Below are 18,133 nucleotides of genomic sequence, written 5' to 3' on the forward strand. Positions count from 1 at the left end.
TTACAGTCGTGGTGTCCCAAATAAACTCTATTTAGGATGTGTCATACCAACACACATTTGTACATGATATGGCACGAAATTTAAGACTCCAGGTCTCCGATTAGCCCAATAAACCTCAAGACTAGACTTTACACTGATCTGATCGGCTTGATTGATATCGTCCGATAATTAGCATCTTATGCTGATCGGCTTTAATCTCGTAATTCGGCGATCGATTGGCTCCACAAAAGACATTTACTCTGCGTCGCCGTCGTATACAGTATATTTGTCAAATCAAACACGATCAGATACACTCATTACCACGGCCACAACAATGACAATGGATTGCGCGTGTATTATCCATCCATCCACCCATTTTCTGTACAGCTTGTCTTCACTAGGGTCGTGGGCATGCTGGAGCCTATCCCAGCTATCTTCGGGGGAGAGGCGGGATACACCCTGAACTGGTTGCCAGCCAATCGCAAGGCACATAGAAACAAACAAACATTCACACTCACATTCACACCTACGGGCAATTTAGAGTCTTGGGTCAACCTACCTTGGGATGTGGGTGGAAACCAGAGTGCCCGGAGAAAACCCACGCAGGCACGGGGAGAACATGCAAACAATACACGGGCGAGGCCGGGATTTGAAACCCAGTCCTCAGAACTGTGAGGCAGATGTGCTAACCAATCATTCACCATGTCGCCCGCATGTATTGCGTTGGTCAAAAAAGAACAAAATGGAGAAAAACGTGTGGTGTTGGTGGTCACCGGTGCTCTGGAGAAGACATTCGTTCAAGGATTGCTTGAGGTATGTTCACGTACGTTTAATACGATACGGCTCACAAGCAGCCAACAAAACGTTATGTAGCCTAGCAAGGTAGTGCTAGCACTAACAGTTGTACTTAAACTGGCTGGCGTTATGTTGAATCATGCTCTAAAGTTTCGGGGTGTGTGAAGTAATTTCATTACAAAAAGTAATTTCATTACAGTAAGTTAGCACCCATTAGTACTGTCATGTTGTAATGTTCGTTTGACCTGACTGATTAGAATACATGACCTGAATAGAGAATATTTTTGAAGATACTCAGTATACAGTACACAAGTATATACAGTAAATGAACAAGTCATTTAAATAGACACAATGCTCCATCTTGTGATCAGATCGGTGATCGGTTATCGTTTTTTTTTAACTGTGACCGGCCCCAAAAATGCCGCTCGTGTAAAGCGTATGAAAAACACATAGAATAAGAAAATAAGATTTTAAAAAAATACTTTTTGCGGTTGTGAATGTGTGCAAAGGTGCAAATGCAGTAAGGATTTGGATGCAGCAAAAATACAAATGCCAGAGGCTTGAATTGCACATATTTACATGTTGTCCATGGTCCCTTGTACTTGAAAAGAATAAAGTGTTCATCTTGCAGGAATGAATAGGTATGGGGGAGGGGTCGGGGGTAGTGTTGAGGGGGCTGATGTCGGGGCTACAGACCGCTGGCTGACTTACAAGAAAAGGTGGATGTAGAATAATATCACAGCAGCCTTGTGCCTACAGTGTCACTTCTAGAGGAAGGAGTATGGTAAGGTGACCTGATCTTCATTATGCTTGATATGAAGAGAAGATTGATATGAATTCAACCGAGCATACAACTTTGTTGAACAGACAGTTAAAAGTTACGTATTCTCTGTTTCTGTGTATTACCATTTCTGTGGGTGCATGCGTAGACCATGCAAACCCTTGTGGGATGACACACACATCCTTTCTGTACCATACACCAGTGACCAATGAATGAGTCCTTGTCAAGAGCGCTAAAAGCAGATGAGTCTCTAATTTCCCTTTCCTCAGTCAACTTCCGTGCTGATTTTCTGCTACACTTAATGCATTATCAAACTGCTATTATGCAGCTGTCTGGATGTGGTTTCTGACTTGATGCCCTGAGTTTGACCATGAAAAACGGGACAATTGGCTATGAACAGCCTTCATTAAAATTATTTTGGAAGGTGTGGTTTAAACCTCATTCCATTTTTTTATTTTGTATATTTCTTAATTGCACATCAGCCCTAATTTTGTCAGCAGTAGCGCCATGTGGTAAGTGCAAAGTGATGAGTAAGATATTGGATGCCATTTCTGTATTGTTTGAAACAGACAAGAAACTACAATAGTAGCACCTTGGTCTTAAGAGGTGAGGATTGTGCCTGAATGCATCAGTGTCATTTCCCTTCATAGTGAATCATCCACTGAAGCTGCTCTCATCTGAACAGTTAAAGAATCTTAACAATATTGAGTTTGTGTGGCTCACAAATCTTACCAATAGTATTTTAATTCCCTGCTCACATTGATGGAGCATTTCTCATCACTTCATGTGTGACTTTTATCAGACATACACAGATGGGACTGCCCACCCTGCAACTGTGCCCTTGTACGATGGAAATGTGAAAAATTATTTCTTCAGCCCATTATGTCCACTCAAAAATGATTCTCTGGAAAGAGTGAAGCTTTCTCTAAGAGTGCAATCGAAAGTTATTGAATGTGAGCAATGTAAGGGAACATGCTGCAATTGACCCACAAATTCGTATGTTTCCAAGGTGGGATCAGAGGGGATGCTTTGGCTGTGTGTAAGGGGATTCCGCAATTCTGGTATCAGTGTATGAAGTTTAAACACCCGTCACTCACTCCACAGTAATGTCCCACTTCAGTGGGATCTGTCTGAAAGGCACATGTGAATAAATGCAGCTGTGAAAGAGGCTGGAGAGTTAGGGCTAGCATGTGAGAATGAGATGCAGTGGTAGTACTGTGTAAGGCATTCATTGAAATACCTGGGATGTCTAAATTTAACCCTATTTTGGACTTGTGTTAGAAATTATATATAGAATTACACATACTACATACATATATAACTAAAAATGCTAAGTTATTCCACCAGGCATCCTCAAGTTGTTGATGATTCTGTATATGTATCTGAAAAAAATCAGTGTCCAATATTCAGGCAACCTCAAACAATCTCAATTGACTCCTCACCCAATTCAAATCTCAATGGTAAATATATTTCTTAGTTTTAAAACATTTAACTTCTACCATATATTATACAGTATACTGTACTGTATGTTTAATTACATTCTTTTGATGTCAGATGTCATGGCGCCCGACCTTCAGAAGCTCCAAGTTTCGAAATGTCTATGGGAAGGTTGGCAGTCGGGAGCACTGCTACGATGGTATCCCCATCACCAAAAACGTCCATGACAACCACTTCTGTGCCGTCAACTCCAAGTTCCTGGCTGTGGTCACTGAGAGCGCTGGTGGGGGCTCATTCATCATCATTCCTGTTTCCCAGGTAACACTCGTCGTTAAAGTCGGATGCCACATGTGAAACGCATCATAACTGAATTGTGTGTGTCTGTGCTGTCTCCAGGCATTGCCAAACTACACGAACTCATGCTTTGCCATGTTGAAATGAAAAATAGATTGACAGTTTTCTTGTGTTAAGACAAACAATAACATCAGCAGGTTTTTACAATCATAGCTTGAGCAACTCACAGGCTTTACACAATATCATCCAGATGAAAGCCAAAATTGTAACAGGGATATATTGTCAAAGCTTGTACTTATCTTGGGGTCTTGTTCATGAGTGAGGGAAGAATGGAACGGGAGATCGACAGGCTGATCGGTGCAGCGTCTGCAGTGATGCATACTTTGGATCGCTCCGTTGTGGTAAAGAAGGAGCTAAGCCGAAAGGCGAAGCTCTCGATTTACCTTTCGATCTACGTTCCTACCGTCACCTATGGTCACGAGCTGAGGGTCGTGACCGAAAGAACAACATCCAGGATACAAGCGGCCGAAATGAGTTTCCTCCGCAGGGTGTCCGGGCTCTCCCTTATAGATAGGGTGAGCTGCTCTGTCATGTCTCTGTCTGGATCTCAGAGTAGAACCACTGCTCCTCCACATTGAGAGGAGCCACATGAGGTGGCTGGGGCATCTGATTCAGATGCCTCCCAGACGCCTCCCTTATGAGGTGTTCCGGGCACGTCCCACCGGAAGGAGACCCCGGGGACGTCCCAGGACACGCTAGAGAGACTATGTCTCTTGGCTGGGATCCCCTGGGAAGAGCTGGATGAAGTGGCTGGGGAGAGAGAAGTCTGGACGGCCCTGCTAAAGCTACTGCCCCCGCGACCCGACCTCGGTAGAAAATGGATGGATGGATGGGTTATCAAATTAAGAATCATTTGGCCTGCCTTATTGAGGTCTGTGTGTGTGTTTTCCATTCACTTTAGGTTATTGTTAGATATATCTTAGTAGTTATCATTTATTTGCTTAGCTTGCATTAGTATTTTGCATTAGTAGCCTGCATTAGTATTATGGACAATATTTAGATAGAAAGATGTCTCGCCTTCAAGAAGATGACTCAGCAACATTTGATGGAAAGGCGCCTTGACCAAGGACGTGATCGGATGTGACTACTTCACGCATACAAAAAGGGTTCTGGAGCACAAATGCAGCTGAAACTAAAGTTGTCAAGGCCGAGTAAGTTGATGCCATTGGCGTACACAAAGGTGCATCACATGCATTAGGTAGTCTCATTCGTTATCTCTCCTTGAGATGTTGCTTGATACAGAGAAAGATGACAGAGAGGAAGTGACCTTAAGGCAGTCTAAGTAAAATAATAATAATAATAGTACTTCATAGAAGCAGAGTGGTAAAATTGAGTGACACATATGTAGGTACTGTAAGTGATTTAAGTCTCAAAAATGTGTTGCTACAGACGGTAGCTTTCAGTGCAACACCACTCTTGCCTCCCCTGAAATGGAGACCAAGGTTACGCCCTTCATCGTGGCTGACATTACGATGACAGCGACTGTGACAGTCGCACAGCTGCCCGTCAGACAAAGCCAATAGCTGGAGGAAGGGCTATTGCAGGGACCACCTAGCATGCAGAAGCACGCAGAATGTACCACATGGGCTCACTAACACCTCAGACATCTCTGATTGTAGCTGCTACCACCGCTTCTCTATCGGACGGGGACTACTGTGAACAGGCGACAGTATTTAATACCCATTCTTTAAGCTATTGTCTCGTTTTAAAAACAAGCAGCCTAGCCACACTGAGCTGCAGCAGCATGCGTTTGTCCATCTGATAAACCACAGCAGCAGAATAGCAATTAACCTCCAGAATCATGGCTCAGCATATTCTAATGAGAGGTGGCTAGCCATGAGGGAGAATATGGCACAGAATATTTATAACCTGCTCTGAAAAGATTTGGAGACTTTTTAATTGCAATGTAAAAATATGAAAACTGTTGCAAAGTTGTTGAAGAGCAAACAATACAAGAAAATACATTACAGCTTCTCCTGATTGCTGTACTAATTGTGAAAGACATAGTATTTGTAAAATGTTAAATGAAAGTCTTCTCCCTTATTTGTAAAGCTATTAGGAAATACAGATAAATTGAAGGAGGACCAGGTCATTTTATTGTTATCCAAAATGATTTAATGAAAGAGATTTGCTCATTACACATTTAATTGGCGTTACGGCTATTTTGTCAGAGTGCAGTAAAGACTTTTATTTGTACATACTGTACAGGTAGTGCCTTCTGATGACAACGATGATTGAGGAACGTTGAATTCTTTTACATGTAATATATATCCATCCATTGTCTGTACCGCTTTATCCTCACAAGGCTCGTGGGTGTGCTGGAGCCTATCCCAGCTATCTTCGAGCGAGAGGCGGGGTACACCCCGAACTGCTCGCCAGCCAATCGCTGGGCACATAGAAACAAACAACCATTCGCGCACACATTCACACCAACAGGAAATTTAGAGTCTTCAATCAACCTACCATCCATGTTGTTGGGATGTGGGAGGAAACTGGAGCGCCCTGAGAAAACCCACACAGGAGAACATGCAAACTCCACACAGGCAGGGCCGGGATTTCAACCCAGGTCCTCAGAACTGTGAGGCAGATGTGCTAACCAGTCGTACACCGTAATATATAATACATGATTAACGATTATTGTGGATTCTGCTTTAGTCCCATAGCCTCTCCTTATACTGATGGATACTGTCCTCTCTACTAAATACTTTTCTGTTGAGATGTTATTGAAATATGTTGCACTAGAAATTATAATAATTATAATAATCTTTTTTTTTCACTCTTGTAAACTTTCCTATATGCTTTCATGTCATGTCAATTTACTGTATATAACGTGTTAGGGTGGTACTATTTGATTCTCATGCATTTAAATGACATAAGGAAGAATACTCGATGAAATACCCAAGAAAATGTGTGGTGTTCGGAGAGGACAGTGCATATCCATCCATCCATCCATTTTCTGAACCGCTTCTCCTCAATAGGGTCGCGGGTGCGCTGGAGCCTATCCCAACTGTCATCGGGCAGGGGGCGGGGTACACCCTGAACTGGTTGCCAGCCAATCGCAGGGCACATATAAACAAACAACCATTTGCACTCACATTCGCACCTACGGGCAATTTAGAGTTGTTAATTAACCTACCATGCATGTTTTTGGGATGCAAACTCCACACAGGCAGGGATTGAACCTCAGAACTGTATTGACACACATTAACAAACGGAACTCTCACAACCCGGATTTCAGCAGATGCTACGTAACACAAATCTCTTGGGCATTAAAAAAAAAGAGGTCAGTGGACTAAAGTGACATCAAACATTTATGACATCACTCAAATCACTTCTACAGTCTCGTTATTATGAACCAGTGCCCCGCAGTGGACACAAGGGCTTATCGCAATAACAACTCTGGTATTCTAGTTTGTTTTCACTACTTATGCTTACAGTGCTTTACATAAATTGTATACCACCAAAATATTTATTCGAAAACTCTCAGAATTTATATTTTCTGTGACTATAAAATAATGGGTGATGGGTATTCACATTTCTCTTGGCTTGACCCTTAATTTCCAACCATCCATTTTCTGAGCCGCTTCCCCTCACTAGGGTCCCGGGTGTGCTGGAGCCTATCCCAGCTATCATTGGGCAGGAGGCGGGGTACACCCTGAACTGGTTGCCAGCCAATCGCAGGGCACATACAAACAACCATTCGCACTCACATTCACACCTATCAATTATCTGTCAATTAATTAATAATTTATTATCGATTATATTTATGACTGTCACAAGGTAATGTTCTTAACTTGTTATTTTTTAAAATATGAAAATACAGGCGGCACGGTGGACGACTGGTTAGAGCGTCAGCCTCACTGTTCTGAGGACCCGGGTTCAATCCCCGGCCCCGACTGTGTGGACTTTGCATGTTCTCGCCGTGCCTGCGTGGGTTTTCTCCGGGCACTCCGGTTTCCTCCCACATCCCAAAAACATGCATAAATTGGAGACTCTAAATTGCCCGTAGGTGTGCATGTGAGTGCGAATGGTTGTCTGTTTGTATGTGCCCTGCGATTGGCTGGCAACCAGTTCAGGGTGTACCCTGCCTCCTGCCCGATGACAGCTGGTATAGGCTCCAGCACGCCCGCGACCCTAGTGAGGAGAAGCGGCTTAGAAAATGGATGGATGAAAATACAGTATGAATTCAAAAATTCAAGTGAATTTTTATCGGTTGTCAGCTCTGTGGATGGATGGATGGATGGATGGACGGACGGACGGACTGATGGACGGACAAAATACTCCCACAAATGGGGTTATGGATTGCAAATGAGATTTGTCTCACAAAGTCATTTAATGATGCAAAAATTCAAATCAATCAAAATTAGTCCACACAAATGAAAGTCTCGCACTGCTATAAAAATTCAGCCAGTCCAGGGTGTACCCCACCTCTTGCCTAAGGTCAGTTGAGATAGGCTCCTGCTCACCCACAACCCTAGTGAGGATAAGAGGTCTAGAAAATGGATGCAAAATTGTTAGTGTTCATTACCTGGATGCACTCATTTATCTTGAGCATTGTATACCCTGAATTTTCCTCAGCAGTAGGATCATCTTAAAAACCTTTTCAAACCCATGAGAGCTGTGTGAATATGCATGTTTTTTTCCACCATGATCATTCATTCATTTATCATCAGATTACCTTTTGAGACATTTTTTTATTGTACAAGCTTAATATCCCAAACATGAAAGAAGCAAATATCTCTTTTGCAGTCAGGTCGTCTAGACTCTCACTACCCAAAGGTATGCGGGCACCAAGGCAATGTACTGGACATCAAGTGGAACCCCTTCTTTGAAAACATCATAGCTTCGTGCTCGGAGGACAGCTCGGTGAGTGACCCTCGCCATTTTTATTCCATCCCATTCAGCAGATTGTTATTAAACATGCTTAATCTGAGCTCAATTGAAGACTTCCTTTTGGTCTCGGGAGGAAATTAGTCCCAGACATTAAGGGAATGCAAATTCTCTGTTGAACACAAGACCTCCTCTCCCCTCATTCCCATCCTTGCCTGATTTAGGTTTTGTTATTAAACTGTGTTATGCCTATTTGGATAAGCAACAGCTTCTTCTGGTTCAATTCAATTCAAAATTATTTTATCTGAAAGGAATTTTAGAAATCTAAGACATACAGTGCATCCATTACCTGCTTACTGCCAGGCATCTTTAGGCACTGATTGATCCTTTATGGTTCATTTCAGTCTTACATTTTGAGCTATGATGCACTATGGACTACACATGCATTTTTGCATTACTCCAACAATCACATCACAGTGAAGGCCTAATAATGTAGCATGTGCTGTATTGTAGTTTCACAGTTATGAATAATCACTTCTGGGTCATCATAGAGCATCCAGCCATAGCTGTATTCCAGTCAAATCTGAAAGCAAAGGACTACACAGATCAGGAGATCTCTGATTGTTGATCATAATAAAGGCCACTGAACAATATGGCGCCTTCCCTAATAAACAGGGACGTTCACACATAGTCATTAGGTGGTGCTCAAGTACCTCCCCTTTTGCCCTGGATAAATAAAAGTGCCCTTTTTGTCACAGCCTTGTTTCCTCTCTATCATGAATTTGACCCAAAGTGGTTTGAAATCTGACGGGCATTTATTTGAGTCCTATAGGGACAATTGTACATATGCTCCCACCTTGCCCCCAGTCCCCCTCCTTTTCTTTCCAAAAACCTGTCATTTGAACAGGGGGGTATTGACCACTGGAGCCTCCTTTCACCTCCTTCGTTAATAGTTGTAATATTAATTGTTTTGATTGTGTTAACATAAATAAATAAGTTAAATACTACTGTTTTTTCTTAATTGTATGAATAAATCTGGAGATGGGTGCCCTTTTTTGGCTTGAGCACCTGCCCCCAAAAATATCCGTGTGTGTGCCTGCTAACAAATAATAATTCATATACACTTCTAGGTTTCTGTTTATGTTTGCCTGTCTCATGGTGTCGTTGGCTATGTGAATATGACAGGTGCGAGTGTGGGAAATTCCAGATGGCGGCCTGAGGCGTAACATGACTGAGGCAGTGCTGGAGCTGTATGGTCACAGCAGACGGGTGGGTTTGATCGAGTGGCATCCCACCAGCAGCGGCATCCTATTCAGCGCTGGCTACGATTATAAGGTATGGCATAAGTACTTCGTTGGCATGACAGGCTCGTAATATGCAATACATCTGAGCCTCGCATGTAGCGACTACACAATAATCGAAGCATTTCCTTTTCACCATCCATATGGGAAATAAAACAAACACAATTGTTTTCCTGGTTTGTTTCTCAGACAGACAGCCCACCCACCCCCACACACATAAACAAAACAAAATTCTCAGGGCCCTGGGGCAGTCGGCCCCTTTCCCCCACCCCCACCACCGTTCGATGCCCCTGCACGTGCCTGTTCATTTTAGTTTCCCGTATGCACATTGTTATAAGCAACTGACACAGAGTCACTAAACACTGTCATTAGTCGTAAAGGCTGGTCTGATGAAAAGCCGTTTAAGCATTGATTTGAGATCCTTGATATCCGGCTTAAGGTCCATAGACTAGAACGCTCTTTGTCCTCATTAGCAGGACAATTTTGGATTACGAGTAGGACAACTACAATACATGCCCTGCGATTGGCTGGCGACCACTTCAGGGTGAACCCCGCCTCTCGCCTGAAGATTGCTGGGATAGGCTCCAGCACGCCTGCGACCCGTCTGAGGATAAGTGGAACGGAAGATGAATGAATGAATGAACTACAACACATTACATTACATCATATTATTAGAGAAGCAAACATCTGCACTACTTGACAGCTGTGAGCAACTAGTACAAACAGTAAATGAAAACAAATCAAGGAGTTAACATCTAGCACTTCACTAGTAGTACTAGTAGTGCGCATACAGTATGTCAACTAGTACGCAGTTTGACCACATAACATGTACAGTGGGTACGGAAAGTATTCAGACCCCCTTAAAGTTTTCACTCTTTGTTGTATTGCAGCCATTTGCTAAAATCATTTAAGTTCATTTTTTCCCTCGTTAATGTACACACAGCATCTCATATTGACAGGAAAAAAAACTGAATGGTTGAAATTTTTGCAAATTTATTAAAAAAAGAAAAACTGAAATATCACACAGCCATAAGTATTCAGACCCTTTGGAAACATTACCAGTAAGACATTGTTCTTTTGCGAGTGCACCCTTCTACAAGTACACTGAATTGCTTTGCTAGTGAGAAAAAAAAGAGTGTACTAGTACATGGACCTTAAGATGGATATCAAGAATATCGAATAAACGCTCGAGCGGGTTTGTGTGGACCAATGTGCATGCGTGGAACGTGTAGCGACGTGAACCCCGAAATGTAATATGAATGGAACCACGTGTGCATCCACGGCTTGCTGTATGTGGGAACACAATGCGGAAAGTATGAATTGGTCTTAATGAGGACAAGCACTATCGAAAATGGATTGATGGGATTTAGCAGATGAAAATACCTTTACAATTAGATTAGTAATTTCCTTGAGAGTAATTGAGGACACGCCACTTGGGTCCTGATTTACGAAGATCGCAATCGTGGGCTCTAAATTGCCCGTTCACTCTTAATGGCCATGTTGTGCTTGATTTGCTAAGATTGTGATCTTTTACTAAGATCCCAAATAGCGGGTGCTAATTGCTGGTCCACTCACTGACATAAAACGGACGCTGTTGGCAATTGAACCTGAAAAAATGTTGGGGACCGCCGTATTTAAAAGAGGGTTTGTCGCTTTGGGTAGCTCTGATGGTTTTCACCAAGTCAATTTTAGGTGAGCAAACATATTACTGAGTTACAGAAAACCCCCCCTAACAATAGGAAACGATTCAGGTGGTTCGTTGAGTCCTGTTTCAATTGGACAGAGATAATTTAGTTGTTGTGTTATGTACATGTGATAATATTAAAGCCAAGGTGGTACTGAATAGCTTACTGACTGGCATAGGCATACATATATAATTTTTGGGGTTGCTAATGCTGAAGCACCCCTAAACCTCGGATCCTAAAATTGCCTCTGGCGTGTACAATCAAGTTTACAAGCTTTTGGACTTTCAAACTTTAAGTAAATCAGGACCTTGGTCTTTTTCCAGAGCCCTTCAATTCAAACACAAGCTATCAACTCCAATCAAACATTCCTTTTCGTCAGATTCTGATCTGGAACTTGGAGATCGGCGAGCCAGTAAAAATGATTGACTGCCACACAGACGTCATCCTAAGCATGTCCTTCAACACAGACGGCAGCCTGCTGGCCACCAGCTGTAAAGACAGGAAACTGCGAATCATTGAGCCGCGCTCTGGGAGAGTCCTTCAGGTAGGTTACGTAGAAGGAGGGTATTCTGTTTCAGCAATCATCAATGATGGAAGAAAAAAAACAACCTCATCATCAGATGAAATATATTTGGGGCTAAAATGAGTCAATCACTTTGATTTATTGCATAAAATATGTTTTAAGATGATTTATTCTGTGTTCTATTACACAAGACACAAAACATCTATCTTAATGTAGTGTCTTTTTCACTTTCTATATTCTTTTAGACAAAAAAAATTCCCCCCATATTGGAAATCTAGTCTCCCTTCCCAAGGTTTAAATTTCTGGTGTTTTTTGCTTGATGTCCAATGAATTGTCTTTAGGACTCATGCACTACAGGAGGTGATCACAGTCAGATAGGAGAAAGGGACAAGCCACATAAATGGTCTATACCTGAATTCCAAATGAATAATCCCCAAAATAGGATTATTGTTGCTTTTTATACAACAAAGAACAATAGGTTCATGGTTGATTCCATTTGGTCTCTCTTTTATTTAGAGCATCCCCCTGACACTTCATTCTCTCTTTGTGCTCCTCTTCCAGCAAGCCAGCTATAAGAACCACCGGGTAAACCGAGTGGTTTTCCTGGGCAACCTCAAGCGGCTGCTCACCACGGGCGTCTCTCGTTGGAACACACGTCAGATTGCTCTTTGGGATCAGGTCTGTTACACCTCCATATGGCACTTTCTGAGTGGGAGTAGCAAGTGTGTGCCTGTTTTTGCATCAATATGTGTGTTCCTCCCCCCAGGAGGATTTGTCTATGCCAGTGATGGAGGAGGATATAGATGGACTCTCTGGATTGTTGTTTCCCTTCTATGACAATGACACGCACATGTTGTACCTGGCAGGCAAGGTTCGCAGGGCCCCATTCTGTCTCACACATTTTTCTTCTTTCTTTTTTTCTATTTTTCTTTTAGTGTAATATTTACTGTAGTAAGAAACATACATTTTGGTTGCCCAAATGATGAATAGTGGAATGCCCATGCTTCACTTTAACAGACACTTTTCAGAGTGAGAAATTGCACCTTCAATCATTTTCACTACCAACTACTACTTCTAGATACTACTGGAGAAAATAGTAGCAGTCGTCATAATATTAAAAAAAAAAACAACATAACATTCAGAACTGCAATATGGGTCCTTTATATCATTGGTTGTCTCACACCCCTCATTCCTATCTTTTTGCATTTCTTTACCCCAGTCCCTGTCCATCATAGTCATAAAGATTCCAGTAATTTCTTCGCTTATGTTGGTTCCCTTGAAAAGTTTTGACAAAGGAAATGGGGAAAAGGGTCAACAGTGTTCAGAGACTGATTACATGATCTGTTCTGTTCTTGGAGTCAGACTCAAGGGGCTCTATTTTCGTAGACGGTGGGGCGCAAATGCCGGCGGATTGTGATTTTCATACAAGTGGAAGGCTCGCTGCACGGTCTGCGCCAAGATGGGCATTCCGGCCCAACAGAGTGACAATTTGGTGGCAGAAAGTCGGTCTAAACGTATGCCTGCTTAGACCACATCTAACTGCCTGCGCAGCTGATCTAATGCAATTTTGGTGAATTTGATCAGGGCCCAGGCAGACAGATTCTGATGTCCGCGGCCATATTTAAGTCGCCAAATGAAATCTGCTGTAAACACTCCCACGATGGCACAGCCCACTATCGGGCTGCACCAGTCTAACCCACCCCTGGCACACAGTTGTGCTGCCCACCGCGCAGGATTTATAACCGGTCACGAAAATAGGGCCCAAAATGTCAACAACTATTGGATTCAAAAAGGTCATCCAAGCTCACACAGTCATGTTCTGATGTGTTACTAGGGCGACGGAAACATCCGTTACTTTGAGATTACTACAGAGAAACCATTCATCCAGTATCTAATGGAGTTCCGGTCCCCGGCCCCTCAGAAAGGATTAGGTAAATCATTTACTCATGTGTTATACACCATCACTATTACTGGCAGTGGCTCCGCTTAAAAGAAAGCCCCTACCTACTTCATTATTAGCCAGTCGTGACAGGAGAAGGCGAACCGGTCACAATGGAAATGTGTTTTGTATGAAAGTGGGCTTGTCAGGAAAAGAGGATTTGAGCAGAAACTAATGAAAGATAAAGCAGAGTCATGTTAACTGAAACCTCAGTTTGTCCAGTGCTGTCAAAGTTAGTTCTGCGTTCACCCTTTATGTGATCTATGTGTCACATTATTGACTCTCTTTTACAGGCGTGATGCCAAAGCATGGTCTGGATGTGGGAGCCTGTGAGGTGTTCCGCTTCTACAAGTTGGTCACCCTCAAGGGCTTGATAGAGCCTATTTCAATGATTGTACCAAGAAGGGTCAGTGAGAAACTCAAGACTGAAAGCTTTGCTTTCCTGAATCTTAGTGGACAATACTCTGCAACAATTGACTTTTCAAATGAATTCACTGAAAGTGGATTTTGATGTGTCTGCGTTACAGTCAGACACATACCAAGAAGACATTTATCCAATGACGGCAGGAACAGAACCTGCACTCTCAGCGACCGAGTGGCTCAGTGGCATCGACAGAGGTAAGGAACACTTAAGATTTAAAGCAGATTCAAAACTCACAAATAACGTCATGTCATGATTTTATGATCTATGATCTCACTGTGTGGCTTCTTCTGTTCAAACAGAGCCAGTCTTAATGTCCTTGAGGGATGGCTACAACCGGCCAAACAAGTTAGTGTTCAAGGCCCCAGTGAAGGACAAGAAAAATGTGGTTGTGAATGGCATCGACTTGCTTGAGAACGTACCACCCAGGACGGAAAATGAGGTACCTGAAGATAGTCATGCCTGGATCCAAAAATACACATGTGAAATAGCTCTAACCCTGTTTTTGTAAATGACTTACAGCTATTTACCCTCTAAGACAGGGGTGTCAAATTCATTTTTTATATATATTTTTTAATATTTAGTTATGGTTAAGTGGATGTTAAGTGGATCTTATGACTGTGAAAATCATATACTGTAATAGTATAATCCCTTCATGTTATTTATACACAATTGTCCCTGCATTTCATTGTTCTTAAATAGATTTTTTTAACAAAAGTAAATAATTCGAAATTAAAGGTCAAGCAAAGTAGTGACAGCCAAATATTTAAGTATAGTATACAAATATTGTTTAATATTTAAAACCAAATTGGTAAAAACAAATGTTTTTAATATTTGCAAAAGGTACAGAAAAAATGGTAAATTGGTCCAGAAAAAAATGCTAAAATGATAAGAACTATATCTATTTAGCAAGAAACATGAACTTGACACACTTGATTTGCTTTCGTGGGCGACAGAAAATGATGTGGCGGGCCAGAGTTTGACAAATTTGCTTCAAGATAAAACTACCATTGTGTACTCCATAGCTTTCTTTCACCAATAATTCTTTGGAAGTTTATTCATAGGTCCCACTTACCTACATTTGTATGTACAATGTACTGTAAGCATCCGTTAACTAGTCCAGTCATAATGTAAAATATTCATTCACATACAAACATAATGTAAACGTCTTTGTGTCGATTCACATATATCGTAGCCTTATATATGAACGTTTTTGGTAAACAGAGCTGTCAAATGTTACGGAATGTCTGTATTTTGTTATGGAAACCCCTGAACGCTGACTCGATTGTTCCAGTTATACCCAGCATCCGACATTACCGGCCAGAACGGCTCTGTGTCCAGTCACAAAATAAATTGTAAATAAACACTATATTGTTTTAAAAAAAAAAAAAAAAAAGAAAAGAGAGACAGAGAGCGAGAGAGAGAGAGCGTAAGTTGCTTGGGCGTACATTATTTCCCACCGGCTGCCAAGCCGGGGAGGAGAAAGTTCTCTTTGCGTCCGGTGTCAACGCATTGTAAGTCACTAATCATCGCCTCCATGGTAGGGAATAAACTACACTTCTTACCATGCTTCTTACACATATCGTTTATGTTATCACGAAGGGAGGCCAAGGAGTGGGTAGGGAAAGACGGAAAAGCAGGATGCTAACAGCTAAGGTTAGCATCATGTCCTGAAGCCGCAAAACACCGAAATAAGTGACTGGGTGATACAGTAAGAGAGTAGAGTAGCAGTAGAGAGCAACCAAGTTTGAAATAACAAATAACTATTCACACGCCAATTAAAACACATCTGGAGATATAAATGTAAAATAATTCACGGCCACACAAGATGCCCTCTGAACTGGAAAGGAATTCTTCTTCTTCTCTTTTTACGGTGGTTGGCAGCCAACTTGATGGTGTATTACATGTTCTCCCCGTGCCTACGTGGGTTTTCTCCGGGCACTCCGGTTTCCTCCCACATCTCAAAAACATGCATTAATTGGAGACTCTAAATTGCCCGTAGGTGTGAATGCGAATGTGAGTGCGAATGGTTGTTTGTTTGTATGTGCTCTGCGATTGGCTGGCAACCGGTTCAGGGTGTACCCCGCCTCCTGCCCGATGACAGCTGGGATAGGCTCCAGCACGCCCGCGACCCAAGTGAGGAGAAGCGGCTCAGAAAATGGATGGATGGATAAGATAAGAGAACCTTTATGAGTCCCACAATGGGGAAATTTCCATCATTTCATTGGAAATAGTGGATGTAGGAAATCTAAATATATAATATAAATAGCATGTAAGAGTAGACATTTATACAAGTACATTAACAAAATAGAAATCTAAACTATTGTCCAGGCATAAACTATCCAATTCAACCAATCAGCAATGGTATTTGTTTGTTTGCAAAATAAAGCACTGAGTTTTAATTGACTTTCGAGATGTAATTAATCCGGTGTAATAGACTTGCTTTTTTTTTTAACCAAGGTTGAAAACAGAATTGGTAAAGGCAAATTATTCCATACACACAGATATTTTTGATGACGACACATTGAAATGTCATATACCGTAAGAATATACCGACACTTACGGTATATGACATTAAAATGTCATATACCGTAAGTTCTCATGTATAATGTGCATTTCTTTCCCCAAAAATTTTTTTTAAAATTCTTTCCCCAAAAATCTAAAGTCAATTATAAATAGCTATAGGGGCAAATGGAAAAAAAAACTTTCACCTTTCATAAATGTATGCCGCCATCTTGTGGTTATGAAAAAACTGTGCACTTTCATTCCAAAATGCCACCACCACGTATTGGGGGGGGGGCTACACTTTCATTCTAATATGACAGGGGTATGTATGACTGCATATATGTATGTGCTCATAAGTTTATATACCCTGGCAGAATTTGTGAAATATAGTTTTTTCTTAAATATGACTGATAACAACCATCATTAATTTCATTATTGTTATGTTTTGTTTAATGATAATGCTTTTCTGAAATGCTTGATCGTTTAATTTGAATCCCATTAAAATAAGATTAAATATGTTTCGCCTGGTCCTTCATGTTTTCTTTAAAAAATTGTACCCATCTTACAAATTCATCCATCCATCCATCCATTTTCTACCGCTTATCCGGGTCGGGTCACGGGGGCAGTAGCTTCAGCAGGGACGTCCAGACTTCCCCAGCCACTTCATCCAGCTCTTCCGGCGGGATCCTGAGGCGTTCCCAGGCCAGCCGAAGGACGTAGTCTCTCCAGCGTGTCCAGGCAGAATTTGTAAGACGCTGGAGAGACATCTTACAAATTCTGCCTGTGTAATCAAACATATGAGCACAACTGTGTGTTTTCTAATTTACTAAAGAAAAGTGGGGCTGTGAATTTCAAAATAAGAGCAAGTAAATTTAAAAAAAAAAAGTATTACGTGTTCAAATGAAGTGCTTAACTTCATAAAAATTATTTGAAAAAAAATCTAACAAACTACACTGCGATTGGCAGGCAACCAGTTCAGGGTGTACCCCGCCTCCTGCCCGATGACAGCTGGGATAGGCTCCAGCACGCCCGCGACCCTAGTGAGCAGAAGTGGCTCAGATAATGGATGGACGGATGGATAACAAACTACAGATAATACTTTATGTTTTAATCATATGGGAAGAAGCAAAATCATGCATTGTAAAAATGCATTATACATAGGTAGAAGGGTTTTACAGAATTTTGAGGTCAACTTTGGGGGTGCGTATATACATGGGTGCGCATTATACACGAGAAATGACGGTACTTTGATTCAGGCTGCAACTGTGTCTACCATTACAAGATGGATGCAATAACATTAAAATAACAACTATTGAAACCATAATTTATAAGATTATGATTACAGAGGCGGCCCGGTGGACTATTTTTTGGCTTCCTGAAAAAAAGTGATGGTATTGGATACGAAGATATCAGGCCCATACAAGAACTAAGAGGCAGACATTCTAACCACTAGGCACTTAATGTGAAAGTCGGAATTATATCAAAATGTCAAAATATCATATACATGGTCCATATTTGTCCTCTCAAAAATACTGTTTAGGTAATGCCATATTATTGTAATTGTTGCATGGACCTTCCTATTT

General features: G+C 41.6%; 1 protein-coding gene across 1 annotated transcript in view; it reads left to right on the plus strand.

The window, feature by feature from the left end:
• Positions 1–18,133, plus strand: part of coro2ba (coronin, actin binding protein, 2Ba) — a 70,448-nt gene that overhangs the window by 50,940 nt on the left and 1,375 nt on the right. Inside the window, exons 3-12 of the mRNA XM_061670404.1 lie at positions 3,110–3,310; positions 8,096–8,212; positions 9,362–9,511; positions 11,542–11,706; positions 12,247–12,363; positions 12,452–12,556; positions 13,520–13,616; positions 13,918–14,030; positions 14,152–14,242; positions 14,348–14,487. Coding sequence (XP_061526388.1) covers positions 3,110–3,310; positions 8,096–8,212; positions 9,362–9,511; positions 11,542–11,706; positions 12,247–12,363; positions 12,452–12,556; positions 13,520–13,616; positions 13,918–14,030; positions 14,152–14,242; positions 14,348–14,487 — 1,296 coding nt within the window. The remainder of the gene's footprint in view (positions 1–3,109; positions 3,311–8,095; positions 8,213–9,361; positions 9,512–11,541; positions 11,707–12,246; positions 12,364–12,451; positions 12,557–13,519; positions 13,617–13,917; positions 14,031–14,151; positions 14,243–14,347; positions 14,488–18,133) is intronic.

Source organism: Phycodurus eques, chromosome 2, assembly GCF_024500275.1.
Source record: "Phycodurus eques isolate BA_2022a chromosome 2, UOR_Pequ_1.1, whole genome shotgun sequence".
Classification (NCBI taxonomy): Eukaryota; Metazoa; Chordata; class Actinopteri; order Syngnathiformes; family Syngnathidae; genus Phycodurus; species Phycodurus eques.